Source organism: Eumetopias jubatus, unplaced genomic scaffold, assembly GCF_037043125.1.
Source record: "Eumetopias jubatus isolate StellerSeaLion01/CBP00866 unplaced genomic scaffold, mEumJub1_p1.0 scaffold_9, whole genome shotgun sequence".
Lineage (NCBI taxonomy): Eukaryota > Metazoa > Chordata > Mammalia > Carnivora > Otariidae > Eumetopias > Eumetopias jubatus.
This window is the reverse complement of record NW_028274815.1, coordinates 12,165,271-12,190,349: the sequence shown is the minus strand read 5'-3', so window position 1 is coordinate 12,190,349 and position 25,079 is coordinate 12,165,271. Positions and strand designations below refer to the sequence as shown.

The window sequence follows — 25,079 nt, the reverse complement described above, 5'->3', positions numbered from 1 at the left end:
GGGGAGGGAAGAAATGCGGGCCTGCTCTCCAGCCAGGGCTTTGCTTGGGGAGCAGATGGAATCCATGCTGAGCATTCCGGTTATGTGTGCTGTCCCCGCAGTGTCCCGGTGGGCCCTGGACTAGAACTCGGGCTGTCGGCACTCCTTTCCTGGTTCTGCCATTGTTTTACTCTATAAATGTGGGCACTTCAACTGTCTCTCAGCTTTCTGTTGAGTGTGGAAAGGAATACGTGGTCTGTCTGCCCCCCAGCAGGTCTGTGGGCCTCCGGTGCCACTGTGCGCATGAGAATAGTTAGCAGTGCATCACCTGCTGTGAAGTGAAGGGATTATCCTCATCTGTGACCTCATTGTAGTGACAGTGTGGACGACTCAGTAATGTAACGTTCCTCTTCCCATTTCCTTGTGCCAAGATTGAAAGTGAAGAGTATGAGGAAGCCTTGTCTCTAGCTCAGACCTACGGCCTGGATACGGATCTGGTGTATCAGAGGCAGTGGAGGAAGTCTGCGGTCAACATTGCTTCAATCCAGAATTACTTGGTATGTTTCAATATTTTGGTAACATGGTAAAATTCAAATGTATGGAATTTTTTTGTTATAGGGCTTCATATTGGAGCATTTTATATTGCTGACATTTCTGATGCTGAAGTGTGTTTCATTCAACACGGATAAGTTATCTTTTATCTGGGTGTATTGGCCTTTCAGCTGAACTTTAGTGCTGAAGATGTGTGAACAGATAGGCACTGATAAACCAGCTAACTACCTGGTTTTGGCCTAATCCTTTCTCTTCCTCTACCTCAGTTACTTTCTTCGCCTCCATCATTCAGGGTCCCCTCAGGAACCAGAAACCACCTAGTAATTTGAACAGGGAAAGTTTTAATATGGAGCATTATTTTCTAGTGAGATTTACTATAAAGGGGTAAACAGAACCCTGAGGAATAGCTTAAGGTTGAAGGAGCAGACCCAAGAAGGGAACAAACTTGGAAGGGAGCTGGGATTCAGACCTCACTGAGCTTTGGAGTAGTTGGGGGCACATTGGATGGAAGAGTTCTTTGGGATGCCTTGGGCCAGGGCTGGTTCTTAGTTGCCATGGTTGGCAGGTAGGAAAAGGTGGGATGGTTGGGCAAGCTGATGCCTATAGTTAGGGTGCCCCGGCAAGCTGAGGTTGGGGGTCGGAAAACCTCAGATAAGGAACCATGGCCAGGACTGAAAAGAAAAAGTTCCTAGTAGGCAGGTGGGCATAGTCTAGGAAGACCCCAGACCCCCCCCCCGACCCCCCCGCGCATGTGTCTGGGAAATTTACTGGGAAGGAATATGCCCATGGGAGTAACAGCTGAAATTCAGTGGGAAGTTGTGTTCAGTGGGAGTAAGGGGGGAAGCAGGCACTTCTGGGTGTCCCCTACAGGCTTTTCTGGCTGCTAAGCCATAGGAACAAGTTTAGAACCTTAGCGCATTAGGATTAGAAACCAGAGCCTTTCCTCTGCAGTGGCCCTCCAGCGCCCTCTCTTGACGAAGCTTGATATTCTGTCAGTTGCAAAATGGAAATGCTGTCCATCCCATGACTGGCAGTGAGGAGAACTTTTGAAGCTGAGAGGCAATAGATAAGTGACATATCAAGCTTTCCAAATTCTCCTTCTTTGTTTAAATCTTACAGCTGGGTTCCTCCTGCTGCCTGCTGCCTGGGTTAAATTTGTTACGTAGCCTGTGTGTTGGGACCCTCGGCTCTTTTGTGAGGATGCATTTGGATTTATGGCATGCTTTAAAGAGGGCATGGCTTCTCATGTGACATTTAAAAAGGAAAATGCTTTTGCATTTAGGAACATCTAAGAAGTGTTGGGAAATTTTCATGAAAATTTTTTTCCATAAAATTCATGTACACAAGTAGTTGTAAGAAGTTCAACCATTTCAGAAAATAAACTATTAACAAGTAAGACACCAGAGAAGAGAGAGCATGAGCGATAATGAAATAAAGGAAGAAGAAGAAGTTGCTTGTATTTCCTTTAGAAGATTAGAACACCAAAGCTGTATTATCTTTCTTCTTTTGTGGCTCAGGACAGTGAGTGTGTGAGTTTATGTATACCCATTCAGGGCTTTTTCTGCAACACAGTAAAGGACAATTTTGGTCCCTGAAGGAGTTGACAGGTGTTAAGAGAGACAAAGCAAGTACATTTTTTATTGGGAGAAATACTTATTTCAGCTAAATAAATAGGCAATTAAGAGTAAAAACACTAGGCGAGAGAAAGTGAAAGGAGTACAGGAGAAGCATAAATATGGCCTTCCCTTTTAGGGAGCTTATAATCTTTCTGAGAAGATAAGCTTCATGTCTAAAATATAAATAACCATACCAGAAGATTCCAGAAAAATGCTGTGGGAACCCAGTGAAAGTAGCAATCATTTTAGATCCAGTGGTTATGGAAGGCTATAGAGTGAAGACGTTTTGAGCAGCTTTGAGAGACTTCAGAGCAGGCATCCTGGAGTTAGAAGAGAGGAAGGCATTCTTCATGGGACAGATGGTATAAGCAAATTAATAGAAAATGAGCATGACCTGTGGCATTGACTGAATTTGTCATAATCATTGCTTCATGTCTAGATTAGTACCTGGCCCCCTTAGGCGCCTAGTCAGTATTTTTTGGATGAGTAAATGAGCTCTGTAAGTAAACGCATCTGCTGGATCAGCTATTCAACAGCAGTGATGAACTTTGGGAAATATGATTAGAAGATACATTGACTTGGGTTCTGGAGGATGTGGAAGGCTTGTGATGACTTAGGCTTTTTATCTTTAGGGTAATGGGGAAGTGTTGTGGATTTTTGACTGTGGAGGTACCGAGGGAGATGGTATAGAAGATGAACTAGCATGGAAGGAGAGTGTTGGTGGGAAACCCTTCTAAGGACAAGGGACTCCTGAGATGTCACAGGTGTCCTGTGTCAATGACCTGGACTGGTATGGAGGCCATAGAGCTGGAGAAGAGAAAATGAGTTAAGAGACATTTGAAGACATTGACATTTGAAGAAAGAACTGATAGAATGGAATGTGTAAAGGAATACAGAGTAGGAGTCAAATCTTACTTAAAACTTAAAACCACAGTGACTTTTTCTTGAAGAGGGCAAGTCAGGGATTTTGAATGGAGTCAGAGGAAGCAGTTGGGAGGGAGGAATTGGCCCCTGGTCTTTCCAAAGAATAGCATATCATGGCTTTTTATGATTAAATTATCATCTGCACTTTATGTTACATCTCATAGGCAAGTAAATATAGAACTTTGATGTGCTATGCCTCATTAGTTTTGTTTCAAAGTGAAGCATGCTTGTTACAATAAGACATATCTTATCTTGCCTTTCTGCTTGCTTTTCTGCTCTGTTATATAGCCCAAATGCAAACTAACGAGCAGCTATAAAAATTTGGGTAGATCTTTTTTATGTTTCTGAAAAAGAGTCCTGAGCTTTGTGTTTCAGTGTGTCTCATTAGAAGAAAAAAAAAGAAAACTGTAGGAATCTCATTTTCTATATCCCATTCCAATCACCATTAGGGAATTAGCCTTTTCCTGTTGAGCTTCTCTAGAAGCTACTTGTGGCTAAGGGCTTAGGTAGCTGTACCCCCTTAGGTCTAACTTTATGATTCTAGAAGGCAGTTGTCACATGTTATCAGATGTCCTGGGTTCTTTACTGCCTCTGTTTTGTATTTGTATCCAGAGCAAAATAAAGAAACGATCCTGGGTTCTTCATGAGTGTTTGGAAAGAGTTCCCGAAAATGTGGATGCTGCGAAGGAACTGCTTCAGTATGGATTGAAAGGCACAGACCTGGAGGCTCTGGTAGCAATAGGGAAAGGAACACACGATGGCAGGTTGGTCACAGAAAGATTTGGATTCAAGAGGGAAGGTGACTTTGTGAAAACATTGAAGCTGAGACATGGCAGAGGGTAAACTTTTCTTTATTTAGGTTAACCTGTAATGAGACAGTTGCCTTCGATCAATGCTTCTCTTATCTGAGGTCACAGCTTTCTTTCCTTTGAGTTAAATATGTGTACCTATGATAGCTTGATGCTAAGAAAAGAGCAGATTGTCCAAACCTTTATCGGATGCTGGCAGTTTCTAAGCTGTGGGCTAAAGACGCATACCTGGGAGTGCTTACCAGTCAGGAGCAACCCCTTGGCAAGTGTGAGCTTCATTCACTTTGTCTTGGCCTCATACCTCTTTTAGAGAATTAGAGTGATTAAATCGTGTGTTTTATGAAAGCACTTCATAAACTTGTAAGTACCACACAACTGTCTGTCAATAATAGTAATAATTTGACAAGAGCTATTGTTCATTAGACATTTGGAATTTTTTAAAGATATAAGTGTGATGGTATATTTAATAAATAAGTACTGTAAATGAGACTGACCTTCATTATCATTTTCAAACCTTATTTTTTGTACACTAATTAATTAATTTTAAGTAATCTCCATGCACAATGTGGGGCTTGAACTCATGACCCCAAGATCAAGAGTCCCATGTTATGGACTGAGCTAGCCAGGTTCCCCTCAAATTTTATTTTACTTTTATTTATTTATTTATTCATTTATTTTATTTATTTTTAAGATTTTTATTAAATTGAGAGAGAGTGAGCATGCGTGCGAGAGCAGGGGGAGGGGCAAAGGGAGAAGGAGAAGCAGACTCCCCGCTGAGCAGAGAGCCCAACATGGGGCTCGATCCCAGGACCCCGGGACCATGACCTGAGTTGAAGACAGACACTTAACCGACTGAGCCAGTCGGGTGCCCCTATTTATTTATGTTTTTAAGTAAACCATTTTAAAACCTTAAGTAGAAGTGATTCAGACTGTAAACTCTGGGCAACATTTTCTTCATGGGCTATTTCACACTGGGTGAGTATAACCTCACATGTTTTCCTAAGTAGTTTTCATTGCCATGATTTTAAAATTTTTGTATGTGACAATTAGTGATGACTTTGTGCTCATCCTGTGGATACAATGAGTGAATCACTTTGCAATGCAAAAGCTTTCTTTCAAATAATTGGTTCTTTCTATTTCTGTGGAAATCAACGTAGTGATAAAATCAGCCAGAGTAGGGGAATGCAGCTTTCACTAATAGCTTTGGGTTTTTTTTTTTCTTCCAGATTCACATTACCTGGTGAAGTAGACATTGACGGTATCCCCTATGAGGAGCTTTCACCACCCGATGAAGAGTCTGCCAAGAATAGAAAGGAGAAGATCAAGAGGAGACGGGAACTACTTAAATTAGTGAACTTTGCAAAGTAAATGATTTATGACTGTTTGGTACTTTCCTTAAAATAACTAGTCATTTAAGTGTGTTCCTTACGAGGATTAATTGCTCTGAATTACTCTAGCAACTTACATCAAACGCAGTTAGTATTATTTTACCCTTGTGCTTTTGTGTATTGTTCCGTCAGTTTGGGGCTCAGTGGAATATTGTTATTTTTATTCTATTTTAACTTGTAGAGAAGTGTGCTTCTGTGTTAATATAAGTGGCCTGATATAGCTATTCACAACAGGTTAACGCTGGAACAAAGGGAACTTTGCCGTTGTAGACTGAAATTATTAACCTACTTAGATCGGCTTGCAACATATGAGGTAAGGACTAGTTTTAAACCAATTATGTTTATTCGGTCCATCATTGTAAATGCTATGGCTGCCCTAATATCTGACATTCTTGATCTTTATAACTAGTTATATTTTAGGAAAAATTTCATTTTGTGCAGAAGCAGTTTCTCTTACATACCAGCTTTGGTAAAAATTAGAGACTGTGGAAGGCAGAAGTTGTGTTAGTCTAGGAAATAGAAATGCTTTAGCCATTTCAGTGTATTTATGTTTTCTAGATATAGGATCCTTTTCATTTACTTTTATTTTACATTTTGATTTTAAGGTTATGGCATATAGCTTTCTCCAGTACTAAATTTCAGTATGCACTGGGTTTTAATAATCCTAATATGAATATTTCTGATGCATTTTAATGATTTGCTAGTGGGTTGAATTTAGTCGGTTGAACTTTGATCCTAATTATGGCCAAAATGAGACACTTGAACTTTAAAAAAGGTATACTTTATTTCTTTAGGGACACAAATACTGATGTTTCCATGTTTGGTAGCACAATTCAGATGTTGTTAAAGATATTTCAGCAAATATATATAGTTTAGACTGCTTTTTTCACATGACCCTCATAGCTGAAATCACCCAGAAATTAATATAAATTTCTAACTTTTAAAGTTTGACTTCACTTGCAGGTTACTTCCTCCATCTGTGTTAGTCCTCCTTTCTGTGGGCACACCTCTCTTGACTCTTGGTACTCGTACAAAGCAGGTGCTCAGTAAATGTGACCTCTAATGATGTGATGCTTGTCCCCAGAATAATGCAGATATTTAGTACTTCTAATGCCTATAGGCAGATCCAAAAGCATTTGATTTCCCACCTGCTAATGAAATAGAAGTGTTTTCAAACAAAATACCACTGACAAAAGAGAGCTATTTATGGTTACTAGAAAACATGGTAGTGAGTATATCATTTTGTACAAACAGGTTGAAAAAAAATTCCTAATACTTTTATCTATAGGTGCTGGTTTGATTATTGGATGGTCATGTTATTTTAAAGCATATCCTTTTGTTGTGTTGGAGTTCTATTTTGAGGTAATACATAAAAGCATGTAATGAACTGCCGAAGTCGGTACAGATATGATTTATTATGTTTTCTTAGCCTTTGTTTTACTAAATTTTATTGATTTTGAGATCTTAAAAGAGTTCCATAAAATGTTCAGAGTTTGACTACCCAGTTAATTTTCTTTCATTACCCTTTAGTTACCGAATCGCCATTTTTCTATTTGACAGTTGTCAGTACCTTTACTAGTGCATGGTTTAAAGTATTTGTTGAGCCCACTTTCTTAGGGAATTAGGCTAATTAGGCTTTTGAAAAGTAGGCGAAGTTGATGAATTCGGCTGTTAAAACTTAAAGATGAAGATGGTCAGATACAGTGGCTCACCAGCTAGATAGTAGTAGAGATAGGCATTGCATTTTAATCCTGGGGCATAGCTTATTTTATGAATTCTGTGATAAATTAGATAAAATGGATTCATTTCGATGTGACACAAATGCCTGGTATGTACCAGCCATCATGGCAGTGCTGGAGGCGGGGAAAGGAGCAAGGAACTGTCCCTCTGAAGTCTGTATTATATAGGCAGTAAGCGATGACCACAATGTGTGAAGAATTGATGAGAGAGCATAGTGGAGAAAAACATTCTATTTTTCCTGGGGACGTCTGAGAAGATGCTACATGGGAAGTGATATTCCAACTAGTCCTCAAAAAAAAGGGCACGCAGATTTAGGGGGCTGGGGAGTACTCCAAGGAGGACATGGGAGCAGAAGCTCTGGAAAAGTGTAGGGGTTTTGTCTTGTTGGCTGCTATATCCCCAAGCTCAGATTGGTACCTGGCTCCTTGAGGAGCTCAGCAAATATTTGTTGAAGCAATCGGTAGGTAAGAGACTACCTTAAGAAATACGAACACGTTTGTTGAGGACTTAGTGTTTGTCAACCACTGTGCTGGGCACTGAGTCTGGATTATTTCTCAGCAGTCCTTTCAGGCAGGTCTTGTTTTATGGATATGAAAACTGAGGCTTGGAGAAGGAAAGTGATTTGCTTAAATAGAAAGCAGGAACTCATAACGAGGTCTCTTGGATTCATTTGCCTGCCCTGATAATGAGCATGCTGTATGAAGAAAGGCCCAGCAGCGTGAAAGGAGATGGGGTGCTCCTGACAGAGTGAGCTGGTAGGGGGGCTGGACTGCAAGGGAGGGGCAGCACAGACCAAAGGGAGGAGAGGTAGTTAGAAGGGTTTCTGGCCACGTTTTGAAAGGTCTGTCATGCTGTATAAGGAATGGAGTTGCACTATTAGAGGTTGAGTGAGTTTAGGAAAGAACAGGAAGTGGGTAAGTGGAGACGGTAGTTGTAGACAGCTCTTTCAGGAAGTTTTGTTTCAAGGGAGCCAAGAAGATGGTGTTAGCTACAGGGTATATGAAATTAAGAGTTATTTTTTTAATAGAAGGAGGAAGTATTGTTTGTATGTTAATGGGAAGGAAGTAGTAGAGGGTGAGGAGGAGTTTATCGAACAGAAGAAAGAGGAGATAATGGCATGATTATAGAAACGGGAGAAATGGGATTTCGAGCGTGAGTAGGGTTCGGGGCTGTTTGGGGAGCAGATGTGTATAATTTTTCTGTTGTAACTGAAGGAAGGAAAAGCCTGTTGGTATAGATGCAGGTAGATGTATGGTTTTAGTGGGTTGGAAAATGAATGGATAGTCCATCTAATAGTGTCAGTTAAAAAACTAAATGAAGCAAGTTTTCAGTTGAGAATGGAGACGGGAATAAATGTTGGAGGTCTGGAAAGAATGAAAGAATTGTGGGAAATGTTCCAAACAGAATAGGAGACAAAACTTGTTAGGGAAATGTAGTAGCGTTGAGGGACAGCAGATTTGAATTGAATTTATAAAATGTCAAACCTTCCTTAAAGTATAGAGAAGAGTATAATGAACCCGGGTATACTCACTGCCCAGCTTCAACCATTTTGCCAATCTTGTATCTTTTACTCTCCATTCCTGCCTTTTCTTTCACTTAGTTGTTTTAAAGCAAATCCTAGACATCTTAACCATTTCACCCATAAATACTTACATGTCTGTAATTGGTAAAGACTTAAAAAAAACCACAATCACACTATTATTTCTAAGAAAATTAGTAGCAGTTCCCTAATATCATTTGCTATCCACTTCACATTCAGATTTCTCTGGTTGCCTCACAGATGGTTTTACAGTTGGTTCATTTGAATCAGGATCCTAACAGGGCTGAGATCTTGAAATGAGAATTGTCAGCTTGGTTTTGTGATATTTTTTTCAGACTCCTGGTAACTTGTAATCAGGGTTCATAGTTGCCTTGGACTAAGGATGAGGTTTCGCCAGGTAGTATGATGAAGGGAAAGAAGCAAGGGATTATTAAATCTCTGTAATGATGGACCAGGGACTGGTTGAAGGGGATAAGAGACTTGGAGGAAAGACAGCAGGTGAAAAAGGTAGGGTCAGGGGACTGGATGTCCCAATGGCTTTGAGGAATTGCTGGAATGCCCTGTGCTGGGTTGAGTGGGGGCCCAGTGTTTGACATGCGATGTCCCGGAGACTTCCTTCTTGGTGGTGATAGGGGTCCAGGGTGGTGGTAGGACGTGTAACTGTGATGGAATAAGGGGAGTGATTGTTGTGGATGAGGAGTCAGGGAACTGAGAACATTTTTGAGATGTTTTCTTTCTTGGTTTCTGTGAGAATGTGTTAAACACTCCCCCTGCCCCCCCTACTTCTTTGGCTGCTCCTTCATTTGCTTTTCAGATGCAGATTCCTGCCCTCCCTTCCCCTTCCACCACCTCCCAACCTTTTTTTTTGGTTGATCCTTTAAATGATGTTGCTCCCTAAGGCTCCTTTCATTCAACTTAATCTCCTTTGAAATCACACTCCTGTGTTCCTGAGAGTATGGCATATTTGTGACCCATCTTACTCCAGAACTCTCGACCTGTCGATCCACCTGCCTCCTGGGAGGCTCCTTTTAGATATGCTCTAGTTGCAAGCCCAACATATTTGCAAGTGACCTTCTCAACAGTCCACCCTCCCTCTCTCACCTCCTCCACACCTCCTCATTCTTGTCTCTCTCCTACCTCGGTAAATTAATTCAATCCATAAGTAATTATTGGTTACTTATTATATGAAAAGCAGTCTGCTAGGTATCTGGAGTTAGCGTTCAACATGACAGACACGAGCCCTGTGTCATCCAGTGCAGTGGGCAGATCCTCACTTGCAGTCGCCGTGGCTAACTCCTGTTTGTCCTTTATAGCCCAGCTTCGGGCCCACTCCTGGGAAGGCTTCCCTGCCCTCCCCGAACTGGCTTTATGGTACCCTTCCTGTGTGTTTCCTCTTACCTACTCCTGTGCGCTTGTTTGTCTGCCCTACTAGATTTTAAGCAATTTGGAGGGCAGGAAACATGTCTTGTTCATTATATCACTGCTGCCTATCACAGTGCCCCTAGCACGTAGTAGACACTCAGTAAATATTTGTTGAACGAATGAATGGCTCAGTCTGCATTGTACATCGATCACCAGCAGCTGTCAAGTTCACCTAAAGTTCTCTCACCGATGCAGGTGCTCATAACGCACAGCCATGTATAATGGTTGCTTATTTGTTTTTAGCAGGTGGTGTGTTTTGGTTCTCTTACTGTAATTAATTTTTTACTGCCTATTTCATTTACTTCTTAATTTTTTCTTAATTATCAACATTTATAAATACAGCCATTTTCAAAATAAAGGCAAGAATGCGGATGTACTACTTCCGTTAACAGTTGATAGTTTAATTAATTCAGGGCTTATTTATTTAGGGAGGCAGAGTTGTAAAGGTTTTTAATCTTTTCTTGTCGCCCGTATTTAAAAGCCTTTTCATTATTAAGTCGCTCTTTCCCCTCAGGAAATCCTAGGAGTGCCTCATGCATCCGAACAGAGATATGATGCTGAATTCTTTAAGAAGTTCAGAAATCAGAATATTGTTCTCTCAGCAAGAACTTATGCTCGGGTAATTTCTTTTTTGTAAATAAAATAATTATGGTTATTAATACTTTCTAAATCTCGGAGCCGTACAGTTAATGTTATTGCACGATTTAGCATCATTTCATTTTTTGTTGTAATATTAATGTAGAGAAAATGGAATTATATTTTAAAAAATGTCTGTTCATTGTCCCTCTGCCCCTCCCCCTGCTCTCACTCCCTTTCTCTCAAATAAATAAATAAACAAACAAATAACAATAAAAGGTGGGGGCGCCTGGGTGGCTTAGTTGGTTAAACTTCTGACTTTGGCTCGGGTTATGATCTCTGGATCCTGGGACCCAGCCCTGAATCCTCGGGGAGTCTGTTTCTCCGTCTCCGTCTGCCCCTCGCCCTGCTCGTACTCTTTCTCTCTCTCTCTCAAATAAATAAAATAAAATGTTTATTCATCATTCTGAATTTTAAAAATAAGTAATTTTCACAGCACTAGATTGGGAAATGTGATGCAGACTAGGAAGAATTAGAAATATTTCAAAGTACCTTATATCAGAGCTGCATAAAAAGCTAACTTTAGGTTTTTGAACATTGTCCTACAAAAATCATTCCTTTATTTCTAAGGTTTACAGTGGAAATTTACCCCTTGCCATTTGTACAGGAAAGTAACGTACAAGCCCTGGAAATTCTGTTCACTTATCATGGATCAGATCTGCTTCCTCATCGTCTTGCAATTCTCTCCAACTTCCCAGAGACCACTTCTCCGCATGAATATTCTGTTTTGCTGCCTGAAGCTTGGTATGTGACTGGGTTTACTGAGTTTTACCTTCTTTCTAAATCATTACAGTTTTTTGTTTCGTTCTGTATAATTTGAAATAAACAAAAATAATTTTAATGTAATCTATTTAAACTTTTTTCTGATTATAAAATTATTTCTAACTAATTTTTAAATGCTCTCAAAGCCAAAATGTGTCTAACGTAGCAGGATAACATTAACTTAATGAACATGAACTTTACTTTTTATTTTTTTAATGAAGGCCTCTTGATTTTACTGGGGTGTACTCAGTATGTTTTTATGGTTCTTTTTTTGTGGGTTTTTTTTGGTTAAGAACAGTTTTTAGGATAACTATCTGAATTAGATCTATCTTTTAGAAATGAAGTAGTTCTGACAATATCAGGTCATAGGTCCAGAGGACTCAGGAATGTCTGAATCCTGGCTCCCTTAACAACCGTTTCTCCCTGTGAAATTCCAGAGGCAGAAAGACAAATGGGAAATCAAAGTTCCGCTTGATTATTAATTGAACTGATGCTCTTTATCTCAGTTCAAGGTATTTGAGAATTGGGTCATGACACGTGACATAGACTCTAAGTTCAGTGGTCCTCCTTGTAGCACTCAGTGGGCTTGTGGAGGCCAGAATATTTCTTCTTGAGAATGAAGAAAAGAGAATAAATTTGCCTCAGTGCCTAGCTCAAAGTGTGTAGGTAGGCCATCAGCTCCAGGCCCGAGTGGCACCTGGGAGCCAAGAGGAGTGCAAAGGATACTTGGGTTGTCCGTTACTGCACTGAGGCCAAAGGCAAGAGTATTCATCGTGAGTCCTTTTGCATCCAGTGAGTGAACTAGGTTAGTAAATGTGAGACTTTTTATGTCTACTAGTAAATGTGGCTTAGTCACTGATTTGCATGACATATATCCTTTCTGAATTTGAGTTTACTTATCTTTACCATGAGTTGACAGTCCTTGTGCTGCTTATTCATATTGCATATGTTGAGTAATGAGTGAATTGAGATGTATAAGGTCTGCTTGTGATCTGTAAAACACTGTAAGAAATTATGACCATTCCAGTTGAAATCATCATTACAAATTTTAGCTACTGGCAACTTTACACTGTTAAGGGATGTTACTGGAATTTAGTGGATCATTTAGCTTCCTTATTTCTCCCCTGTCACCTCCACCCACTATCCTATTTGTAGGCTTGGGTGTTGATGGGGAAGGCCAACATTTATAGAGTAATTAGTAGGTATTTCATACATAGTTATATCTGGTTTCCACTTTTGGTATTATTCCTCTTACTACAGAAAACAGATTTACAGAGGTTTAGTAATGTAACTCTATATAAAATACGGCCGAGATTTGCAACTTTTATTTTTTATAGTTGTAGATCAGGAAGCTCAAAAAATAAGTTCTAAATTCCTCATTTGGCACTACTCTTAGTACTAAAAAAAAAAAAGTCTTTGTCATGATAAAAGTGAACAAAAAGAAGCTTGAGGTGCTCTTTTCATTTTCAAATAATTTCTTTTATATCCTTGTAGTGATATGTAAAATGTATTTTGTGAATGTATATTTATAGGCATTTTAGAATATAATTTTATTGTTCTCTTCCTCTTTGCAAAAATAGATCTAATCTGAAAATAAATGGGCTATCTCTTTTTTAAAAAATTTTTTTATTGTTATGTTAATCAACATACATTACATCATTAGTTTTTGATGTAGTGTTCCATGATTCATTGTTTGTGCATAACCCCCAGTGCTCCACGCGGAACGTGCCCTCTTTAATACCCATCACCAGGCTAACCCATCCCCCCACCCCCTTCCCTCTAGAATCCTCAGTTTATTTTTCAGAATCCATCGTCTCTCATGGTTCGTCTCCCCCTCCGATTTACCCCCCTTCATTCTTCCCCTCCAGCTATCTTCTTTTTTTTTTTTCTTAACATATATTGCATTATTTGTTTCAGAGGTACAGATCTGTGATTCAACAGTCTTGCACAAATCACAGCACTCACCATAGCACATACCCTCTTCAGTGTCTATCACCCAGCCACCCCATCCCTCCCAACCCCCCACGACTCCAGCAACCCTCAGTTTGTTTCCTGAGATTAAGACTTACTCATATCAGTGAGGTCATATGATACATGTCTTTCTCTGATTGACTTATTTCACTCAGCATAACACCCTCCGGTTCCATCCATGTCGTTGCAAATGGCAAGATCTCATTCCTTTTTTTTTTTTTTTAAAGATTTTATTTATTTATTTGAGAGAGAGAGAGAGAATGGGAGATAGAAAGCACGAGAGGGAAGAGGGTCAGAGGGAGAAGCAGATTCCCCGCTGAGCAGGGATCCCGATGCAGGACTCGATCCCGGGACTCCAGGATCATGACCTGAGCCGAAGGCAGTCGCTCAACCAACTGAGCCACCCAGGCGCCCCAAGATCTCATTCCTTTTGATGGGTGCATAATATTCCATCGTATATATATACCACGTCTTCTTTATCCATTCATCTGTCGAGGGACATCTTGGCTCTTTCCACAGTTTGGCTATTGTGGACATTGCTGCTATAAACATCGGGGTTGAATGTAAATGGCCTATAAACATCGGGGTTGAATGTAAATGGCCTATCTCTTAAAAAAAGAGGGCTATCGTCTCTTAATTTTTTTTTTTTTTAAGTAGTTTGTCCTTAGATTTGAGTTCAGTTGTGGTTATTGTCTCCTGATGACTGCTTAGATGAACATATGATTTTCTGAGATTTCAGAATTGGTTTGCAAAATAGTTTTACAATGCCCAGTGCTGGGTTATCTCTGAATGCCCTGTGGTTCCTTTATTGGGGCTGCTATAACCAACTTAAATTGTGATAAATACTTCAGCTATACCATATTATAGCAGAGGGTAAAAGAAGATAAAGTTATTTGGAATCACTGTGTTGGGATATGTTGCTTAGACAAATTTTGAAAAGACTCTGGTTTCTTAGGAGTCTTTATATTCATTTTAAACACATTAAGGAAATAAAGATTTTTGTTTCTCAAAGTCTCATTGAGTGTAGTTTTGCTCTAATTAGAAAGAATGAGGAACAACAGTAGGTTTTAAGAGTATTGTCTCTGTCTCCTTATGATTTTATGTGGCTGCAAAGCAAACCTGTAGTTCTATTTTAGGCATAGCCTCTTTTGTGAGGTCTTCCATAGACTTACTCCTTTTCCTATATTTTCATCATTCTTTGTTCTTGTAGTATAACCCTTTTTACAGTGTATTTTAGTCAGTCATTTTTAGTTCAGCTTTTCTCCCTTTTGTTCCCTTTTTTAATAAACATCCAACCTTCAACCCAAAACTAACTCTTTAAGGTAGAGACCATCTCCTCCTTATTTTTGGATTCTCATGGCCTAGGCTGGTGCTTGTGTGATTGATCTCTGAAAATGTTTGTTTGCTGGATCAATTAGGGCTCTCTTGTGTCCATTTATAAGAGAGATCAAAGTCCCGAAGGAAGTACAACAGAATAGACTTCTTTTTTTTTTTTTAAAGATTTTATTTATTTATTTGGCAGAGAGAGAGAGAGAGAGAACAAGTAGGCAGAGAGGCAGAGGGAGAAGGAGAAGCAGGCTCCCCCGCCGAGCAGGGAGCCCGACGCGGGGCTCGATCCCAGGACCCTGGGATTATGACCTGAGCTGAAGGCAGCCGCTTAACCGACCGAGCCACCCAGGCGCCCCCAGAATAGACTTCTTACCTTTAACAATGGAGGCATCCTGGTTAGTGTCTCACTGAGGCTCTGATGACCTTAATTCACGAGTCCAGTGCTGTTGTAGCCCAGAGTGAAAGTCTGACTTTTTTCCCCAGTTTCAAGTTTTTTTCTAATGGATGTATGGATCAGTAAGATCTATTTATAGAAATCATTTCCTTTTTGAGGAAATTTATTCTTCTTTGAATACTTGGTATTTATTTTCCAGTCAGAGCAACACAAAGTGTCTCTTTTGTTGGGACATGCCCCTCTGCATGTCCCCACCCACCGTTTGCTGAGCACTGTCTGTGTGCCTGGCACTGTGGGAGGGATTCTGAAGTGAGGAAAAAACACACTTCCTCTTTAGCAGGAGTTAATCAGGTATGTTTGAGGCATCAAGAGAAATTCCTGCGTACAGCATCATACTTTCAAACTGAGGAGGAAATAAGAGTTTGAAAAGACTCTTAATACATTTGCAGCCTTTTCTGCCTTTTTTTTTTTTTTTTTTAAAGTCCCCTCACTTGCAGTGTTTGAAAACTAGTAACATGATCTTCCCTCTTCCTCATTTACTGCCTTCAAGGACAGTAGAACTTTCTGTACAGGTGCCTTTTTTCTCTGAGTGTATATACTGCTCAGCACCCAGGCCTGCTTCATCCTGCTTTATTGGCCCGTTAACCCCTCCACTTGTATTTTGTAAGAAATGACTTTTCAGTAATCTGTTAAATGGATTTGGAACCAGCTACTCACCTCTAAATGTATGGCTCCTAGAAGGCAGAATGGCTGTGGAACTCTGCACAGTCTTCAGCTTGCCCTTAGGACAGTGGTGTCCAGTCCCTCGTTTCCTCCCTCCTGCCCCACAAGCCCCTCTGCCCTGGAGCGTGCCATGCCTGCCCCCGCCATCGGGCTTTTGAGGCCAGTGTGCCTCCTGCCTGGTGCACCCTTCTCCCAGATCTTCATGTGCCTGGGCCTCTTACTTCTTCTGAGTCTCCTCTCAAAGGTCAATCTCTTTCTCTGACCACTCTCCTTCCATAGCCTCCGCTCCCTCCCACTGCTTTTGCCCTTAGCAGGTGTTTCTTCGTAGCACGTACACCTAACATATCATATGGTTGCACGTCTTCTCCACTTTATCTCATCTCCCTTGGCCATCCTATTTACGATTTTACCCGCACTTTAAATCCTCCTTTTCTGCTTTATTTTCTTGCTAGCATTTATCACCCCTACCTTAGCTTGAGTTCTATTTACTTATCTTTTTTTTTTAAAGATTTTATTTATTTATTTGAGAGAGGAAATGAGAGAGAGAGAGCATGAGAGGGGGGAGGGTCCGAGGGAGAAGCAGACTCCCTGCTGAGCAGCAGGGAGCCCGATGCGGGACTCCATCCCGGGACTCTAGGATCATGACCTGAGCCGAAGGCAGTCGCTTAACCAACTGAGCCACCCAGGCGCCCCTCTATTTACTTATCTTGTTATTTGCTTCCCTGCTAAAATAACGGTTCTAGTAGGACAGGGACTTGGTGTGTTTTCTCCCCTTCCTTAGCCCCTGCTGCATTTAGAAGATTGACTGGCATGTTGTAGGCACTCAGTAAATACTTGTTGAATGAATGAATATCATATCCATAAGGGAAGGACCTTGTGTATTGTTCACTATGTAGAGTGTACATGGGAGGGTTGGTAGGGCTTTGCATTTTAGAGTTCAAGCCATGTAATATCTTGGGAAGCAATAGTAAGTTATGCCAGCAAAGTGGCCTTTTACTGACCTCGTGTCGAGATTCTGTAGGCAGAACTTTTGCTTTGTCATTTACTCAAAGTTTGATGAGCCAGTTGTGTTTGAACCAAATTTGATGATTATGATTGCTGGGAAACTTCTGTGACATGTGTTAGTTTTGTGTTTTATGTTGTCATTCTTTAATTATCATGTGTGTTTGACAGTGATGAAATGTGAGCAAGTTTTGTAAAACTTTGAAATTACATTTTCTATCCTAGACAATACATCTTTTTCTTACTATCCTTAGTTTGTCATTGCTGTAAAATGTGTAATACTTTATATTCTAGTTGACTGTTTTAGTTGAAGTACAAAGGTGACATTTCTTACTGTCTTTATTAGCTGTCACAATTTTTGCTAATAGAATTGGTTTTTATAAAAGGGATTTTTTTTTTTTTAACTTTTGGGATTTTTGATATTTAAAGCATGGTTTAGAAAGATTATTTTATTTTTTCCTTTTATGCCTCTTTTCCTATTGTAGAATATTTCCAGAATGATGGAAGTAACCTAGTTCAAAAAAGTTGTATTTTGAACAGTTGTCTGTTGAAGTAGCGTTGGTGTAAGAGCTTCGATTCTAGAGCCAGGTAGTCTAGTTTGTGTTTTTGGATAACTTTTCTTAAATGCACCTCAGTCTTCTCACCTGTAAAATGGGCATGCTTGTAACACCTACCTCTTAGCCTTGTGAGAATGTTTAATGAGTCAGTGTATATAAAACACTGAGAACAGTGCTTGGCACCAAATAAAGGCTACGTAAGTGTTAGCAATTGTTAATGCAGAATCCTATAGTAGGGCCTTGGCTTTATCTACTTTATATGCTTACTGTTTTAAACTTCTTATTGGCATAATTTTATAATTACAGAAAAGTTGAATGAAGAATACAGGGAGTTCCTGTATGCCCTTCACTTGGCTTCTCCTTTCTTCCCATATAATCATATCACATTTGTCAAAACTAAGAAATTGTCACTGGAATAGTCAGTTCTGCTGTAACGTGACATATGCACTCCTGAAAACCACTGACTATGCAAAATCTTGCAGTGAAAACCCCAGGGCTGTTGGGAGAAGTGGGATTAATGGTCTAGCACTCAGAAACTTTGTTCAGGGAAACAAACCAAATGAAAGTCCTAACATATTTTTACATGTTTTACATGGGTAACAGACATGCAAATACTAAAATATGGCACTTACCTTAAAAAAAAAAAGCCCTTAGAAATACTTTGCGCATGGAAGTGGGTGTTGGAAGAGTTGCACGCCTGTGTTATTGGGAAATGGAGGAAGGGGGGTGGTTAGAAATTCGTGGAAAGTTGCTCCACCAGATGTGGATGGGGGGCTTCCTAACACATTCTGGAAACTGAGGTCGCTGGTAGATGTTTGGGTGTCCCTGCACATGTAACCCGACGTGGCTGGGTTCAGTTTTCTGTGTGCACCTAACATTTCTTGTGGATGAAATTGGGCGTCAGCAAATGTGAAATTTGTGTTACGCTCAAGTGTACAAGGGAACACCCTTGTATATATCACTGGAACAAATTTGCGTCTTCAAAACCGTATAGCAGAACTGACTGTACAATACTGTTAACTAAATGACAGATTTATTTGGATATAATTAGTTTTTCTACTAATACCCTTTTTCTGTTTCTGAATCCAATCTGGGATACCACATGTGTTTAGATTTCATTTATTTTTAATATATGGAAATAAACTCTGCTGTACATATATATCAGTCAGGAAATTCTTTGACACGTATATTTGCTAGACAATGAAAATTGATACTCATATCTATATTCCTGGATCATTTCCAGATTCAATAAGGAAAGATTGCATTATTTAATGTGTTTGGGGATATTATAATATTTAATATGTTTTAGAGTTACAAGTGGTAAAACTCTATTGATGGAAGTCAAATATCCAGAACACTGCATTGTCCTTGTCCTAGACAAGCTGTTACTATAGTAACTTGGCAGTTTGTTGCTTGTAAATATCTGAGTTTAGTTAGATTATTTGGTGATTGAAAGTTTGAAAAGCGTGCTGTAACATGCGGATGGATTGTACTTGTGTGAACCATAAAAATGTGTTGCAGACGTTTGTTTTCTTTTCTGAATTTGTGATTGTAAGAATTATTTGTTGACTTCTAATCATTCTCTGCCTTCAGCTCCATGGTAATTTATGTGACATCCCATTAAGACTAAAAATCATAAGGGGCTGGGTAAAAGACGTTAAGTCATTCGTTGTTTAGATCATGTAGGATGTCAGCCTAATCTTATGTCAGTACATACCTGGCTATTTAGAAACTGCTCTTTTTCAAATAAATAAATCTTTAAAAAAAAAAAAAACATAAAAAAAATGGAAAAGAAAAAGGGCGCCTGGGTGGCTCAGTTGGTTAGGCAACTGCCTTCGGCTCAGGTCATGATCTTGGAGTCCCGGGATCGAGTCCTGCATCAGGCTCCCTGCTCAGCAGGGAGTCTGCTTCTCCCGCTGACCCTACCCCCTCTCATGTGCTCTCTCTTTCTCTCTCTCTCTCTCATTCTCTCTCTTTCAAATAAATAAATCTTAAAAAAAAAAACATAGAAACTGCTCTTTTTCTAGAGCATAGAAATAGAAAGCACTTTCTTTCACCTGCGTTCATTTAGAACAATATTGCAAAACAGTACGATAAGTTGTATGACTGGCAGAAGCATTTCTCCCCATGACCTGCAGACCCAGGACCTCTTTGTGCCATGCATACTGTAACGCATGTTTGTCCCTAGCATTTTATTCCCTTGCTAACCTTGAATCATTTCTACTTTTCCTAGGCTTTAATCTCTTTGTGGTGCTCTCTACCTGACTTGATAATGCAGCAAGGTGATAGACTAATTGTGTTCTTCAACAGTTCGATTCAGAATGAATATATCTTTTGTGCATTTTGAAGTCATATTTTTGGCTTTGTATATTTCTGGCTCTGTTATGCATGGGGGCCGTTAAGACTATGTGGCCATTATAAGCTTTTTACTTTTTTTTTTACTTTTTTTTATTGTACGTTAATCACCATACATTACATCATTAGTTTTTGATGTAGTGTTCCATGATTCATTGTTTGTGCATAACCCCCAGTGCTCCACGCGGAACGTGTCCTCTTTAATACCCATCACCAGGCTAACCCATCCTCCCACACCCTCCCCTCTAGAACCCTCAGTTTGTTTTTCAGAGTCCATCGTCTCTCATGGTTCGTCTCCCCCTCCGACTTACTCCCCTTCATTCTTCCCCTCCTGCTAACTTCTTCTTCTTCTTCTTTTTTTTTTTTTAACATATATTGCATTATTTGTTTCAGAAGTACAGATCCGTGATTCAACAGTCTTGCACAATTCACAGCGCTAACCATAGCACATACCCTGCCCAATGTCTGTCACCCAGCCACCCCATCCCTCCCACCCCCCATGACTCCAGCAACCCTCAGTTTGTTTCCTGAGATTAAGAATTCCTCATATCAGTGAGGTCATATGATACATGTCTTTCTCTGATTGACTTATTTCACTCAGCAAAACACCCTCCAGTTCCATCCACATCATTGCAAATGGCAAGATCTCATTCCTTTTGATGGCTGCATAATATTCCATTGTATATATACACCACATCTTCTTTATCCATTCATCTGTCGATGGACATCTTGGCTCTTTCCACAGTTTGGCTATTGTGGACATTGCTGCTATAAACATCGGAGTGCACGTACCCCTTCGGATCCCTACATTTGTATCTTTGTGTTAAATACCCAGTAGTGCAATTGCTGGATCGTATCGTAACTCTATTTTCAACTGTTTGAGGAACCTCCATACTGTTTTCCAGAGTGGCTGCACCAGCTTCCATTCCCACCAACAGTGTAGGAGAGTTCCCCTTTCTCTGCATCCCCGCCAACATCTGTCGTTTCCTGACTTGTTCATTTTAGCCATTCTGACTGGTGTGAGGTGGTATCTCATTGAGGTTTTGATTTGGATTTCCCTGATGCCGAGTGATGTTGAGCACTTTTTCATGTGCCTGTTGGCCATTTGGATGTCTTCTTTGGAAAAATGTCTGTTCATGTCTTCTGCCCATTTCTGGATTGGATTATTTGTTCTTTGGGTGTTGAGTTTGATAAGTTCTTTATCGATTTTGGATGCTAGCCCTTTATCTGATATGTCATTTGCAAATATTTTCTCCCATTCTGTCGGTTGTCTTTTGGTTTTGTGGACTGCTTCTTTTGCTGTGCTAAAGCTTTTTATCTTGATGAAATCCCAATAGTTCATTTTTGCCCTGGCTTCCCTTGCCTTTGGCGATGTTTCTAGGAAGAAGTTGCTGCGGCTGAGGTCGAAGAGGTTGCTACCTGTGTTCTCCTTTAGGATTTTGATGGACTTCTGTCTCACGTTTAGGTCTTTCAACCATTTTGAGTCTATTTTTGTGTGTGGTGTAAGGAAATGGTCCAGTTTCATTCTTCTGCATGTGGCTGTCCAATTTTCCCAACCGCATTTGTGGAAGAGACTGTCTTTTTTCCATTGGACGTTCTTTCCTGCTTTGTCAAAGATGAGTTGACCATAGAGTTGAGGGTCCATTTCTGGGCTCTCGATTCTGTTCCATTGATCTATGTGTCTGTTTTTGTGCCAGTACTATACTGTCTTGATGGTGACAGCTTTGTAATAGAGCTGGAAGTCCGGAATTGTGATGCCGCCAGCTTTGCTTTTCTTTTTCAATATTCCTCTGGCTATTTGGGGTCTCTTCTGGTTCCATACAAATTTTAGGATTATTTGTTCCATTCTTTGAAAAAAATGGATGGTATTTTGATGGGGATTGCATTGAATGTGTAGATTGCTCTAGGTAGCCTTGACATCTTCACAATGTTTGTTCTTCCAATCCATGAGCATGGAACGTTTTTCCATTTCTTTGTGTCTTCTTCAATTTCTTTCATGAGTATTTTATAGTTTTCTGAGTACAGATCCTTTGCCTCTTTGGTTAAATTTATTCCTAGGTATCTTATGGTTTTGGGTGCAATTGTAAATGGGATCGACTCCTTGATTTGTCTCTCTTCTGTCTTGTTGGTGTATAGGAATGCCACTGGTTTCTGTGCATTGATTTTATATCCTGCTACTTTACTGATTTCCTGTATGATTTCTAGCAGTTTTGGGGTAGAGTCTTTTGGGTTTTCCACATACAGTATCATCTCATCTGCAAAGAGTGAGAGTTTGACTTCCTCTTTGCCGACGTGGATGCCTTTGATTTCTTTTTGTTGTCTGATTGCTGTGGCTAGGACTTCTAATACTATGTTGAATAGCAGTGGTGATAGTGGTCATCCCTGCCGCGTTCCTGCGAAAAGCTTGAGAATGATATTTGCTGTAGGTTTTTCATAGATGGCTTTTATGATATTGTGGTATGTACCCTCTCTCCCTATACTCTGAAGAGTTTTGATCAAGAAAGGATACTGTACTTTGTCAAATGCTTTTTCTGCATCTATTGAGAGGATCCTATGATTCTTGTTCTTTCTTTTGTTAATGTTTTGTATCACGTTGATTGATTTGCAGATGTTGAACCAACCTTGCAGCCCGGGAATAAATCCCACTTGGTCATGGTGAATAATCCTTTTAATGTACTGTTGGATCCTATTGGCTAGTATTTTGGTGAGAATTTTTGCATCTATGTTCATCAAGGATATTGGTCTGTAATTCTGCTTTTTGATGGGGTCTTTGGTTTGGGGATCAAGGTAATGGTGGCCTCATAAAATGAATTTGGAAGTTTTCCTTCCATTTTTGTTTTCTGAAACAGTTTCAGAAGAATAGGTATTAATTCTTTAAATGTTTGGTAGAATTCCCCTGGGAAGCCATCTGGCCCTGGTCTTTTGTGTGTTGGGAGATTTTTGATGACTGCTTCCATTTCCTTAGTGGTTATAGGTCTGTTCAGGTTTTCTGTTTCTTCCTGGTTCAATTTTGGTCGTTGATACATCTCTAGGAATGCACCCATTTCTTCCAGGTTATCTAATTTGCTGGCATAGAGTTTCTCATAATATGTTCTTATAATTGTTTGTATTTCTTTGGTGTTGCTTTTGATCTCTCCTCTTTCATTCATGATTTTGTTGATTTGGGTCATTGCTCTTTTCTTTTTGATCAGTCTGGCCAGGGGTTTATCCATCTTGTTAATTCTTTCAAAGAACCAGCTCCTAGTTTCGTTGATCTGTTCTACTGTTCTTTTGGTTTCTATTTCACTGATTTCTGCTCTCATCTTTATTATATCTCGTCTCGTGTTGGGTTTAGGCTTGATGTGCTGTATTTTTCTCTAGCTCCTTTAGGTGTAGGGTTAGGTTGTGTATTTGAGACCTTTCTTGTTTCTTGAGAAAGGCTTGTATTGCTGTATACTTTCCTCTTAGGACTGCCTTTGCTACATCCCAAAGATTTTGAACCGTTGTGTTTTCATTTTCATTGGTTTCCATGAATTTTTTTAATTCTTCTTTAATTTCCTGGTTGACCCATTCATTCTTTAGTAGGATGCTCTTGAGCCTCCATGTATTTGAGTTCTTTCCAACTTTCCTCTTGTGATTGAGTTCTAGTTTCAAAGCATTGTGGTCTGAAAATATGCAGGGAATGATCCCAGTCTCTTGGTACCAGTTGAGACCTGATTTGTGACCTAGGATGTGATCAATTCTGGAGAATGTTCCATGGGCACTAGAGAAGAATGTGTATTCCGTTGCCTTGGGATGGAATGTTCTGAATATGTGTGTGAAGTCCATTTGGTCCAGTGTGTCATTTAAAGTCTTTATTTCCTTGTTGATCTTTTGCTTAGATGATCTGTCCATTTCAGTCAGGGGGGTGTTAAAGTCCCTCACTCTTATTGTATTGTTAATGTGTTTCTTTGCTTTTGTTATTAATTGCCTTATAAAATTGGCTGCTCCCATGTTAGGGGCATAGATATTTACAATTGTTATATCTTCTTGTTGGATATAGTGTCCTTCTTCATCTCTTATTACTGTCTTTGTTTTAAAATATAATTTGTCTGATATGAGGATTGCCACCCCAGCTTTCTTTTGGTGTCCATTAGTATGGTAAATGGTTTTCCACCCCCTCACTTTTAATCTAGGGGTGTCTTTGGAGTTAAAATGAGTCTCTTGCAGACAGCATATGGATGGGTCTTGTTTTTGAATCCAATCTGATAGCCTGTGTCTTTTGATTGGGGTATTTAGCCCATTTACATTTAGGGTAACTATTGAAAGGTATGAATTTAGTGCCATTATATTGCCTGTAACGTGACTGTTACTGTATATTGTCTGTGCTCCCTTCTGATCTATGCTGCTTTTAGGCTCTCTCTTTGCTTAGAGGACCCCTTTCAATATTTCTTGTAGGGCTGGTTTCATGTTTGCAAATTCCTTTAGTTTTTGTTTGTCCTGGAAGCTTTTTATCTCTGCTTCTATTTTCACTGACAGCCTAGCTGGATATAGTATCTTGGCTGCCTGTTTTTCTCATTTAGTGCTCTGATGATATCATGCCAGTCCTTTCTGGCCTGCCAGGTCTCTGTGGATAGGTCTGTTGCCAGTCTAATGTTTCTACCATTGTAGGTTACATATCTCTTCTCCCAAACTGCTTTCAGGATTTTCTCTTTGTCTCTGAGACTCATAAGTTTTACTATTAGATGTCGGGGTGTTGACCTATGTTTGTTGATTTTGAGAGGGCTGCTCTGTGCCTCCTGGATTTTGATGCCTGTTTCCTTCCCCACATTAGGCAAATTCTCTGCTATTATTTGCTCCAGTATACCTTCTGCCCCTCTCTCTCTTTCTTCTTCTTCTGGAATCCCAATTATTCTAATGTTGTTTCATCTTATCGTGTCGCTTATCTCTCGAATTCTGCCCTCGTGATCCTGTAGTTGTTTCTCTCTCTTTTTCTCAGCCTCTTTATTTTCCATCATTTGGTCTTCTATATCGCTGATTCTCTCTTCTGCCTCATGTATCCTAGCAGTTAGTGCCCCCATTTTTGATTGCACCTCATTAATAGCCTCTTTGATTTCGACTTGGTTAGATTTTAGTTCTTTTATTTCTCCAGAAAGGGTTTTTCTAATAACTTCCACGCTTTTTTCAAGCCCAGCTAGTATCTTTAAAGTCATGATTCGAACTCTAGGTCCGATATTGTGCTACTGTCTGTATTGAGTTGGTCCATGGCAGACGGTACTACCTCTTGTTCTTTTTGCTGAGGTGATTTTTTTCGTCTTGTCATTTTGTCCAGAGGAGAATAGATGAATGAGAGAACAAAATGCTAACTGTTTAACAACGTCCCCAGCAAATATACTCTATAGAAATCAGGAAAGACCTGAAA

General features: G+C 39.8%; 1 protein-coding gene across 1 annotated transcript in view; it reads left to right on the top strand.

The window, feature by feature from the left end:
* The window catches only part of NBAS (NBAS subunit of NRZ tethering complex), a 351,301-nt gene that overhangs the window by 78,224 nt on the left and 247,998 nt on the right, over positions 1-25,079 (top strand). The window contains exons 16-21 of the mRNA XM_028099384.2: positions 411-536; positions 3,684-3,835; positions 5,107-5,244; positions 5,503-5,581; positions 10,485-10,589; positions 11,214-11,350. Of these exons, the coding sequence (XP_027955185.2) occupies positions 411-536; positions 3,684-3,835; positions 5,107-5,244; positions 5,503-5,581; positions 10,485-10,589; positions 11,214-11,350 (737 nt within the window). The remainder of the gene's footprint in view (positions 1-410; positions 537-3,683; positions 3,836-5,106; positions 5,245-5,502; positions 5,582-10,484; positions 10,590-11,213; positions 11,351-25,079) is intronic.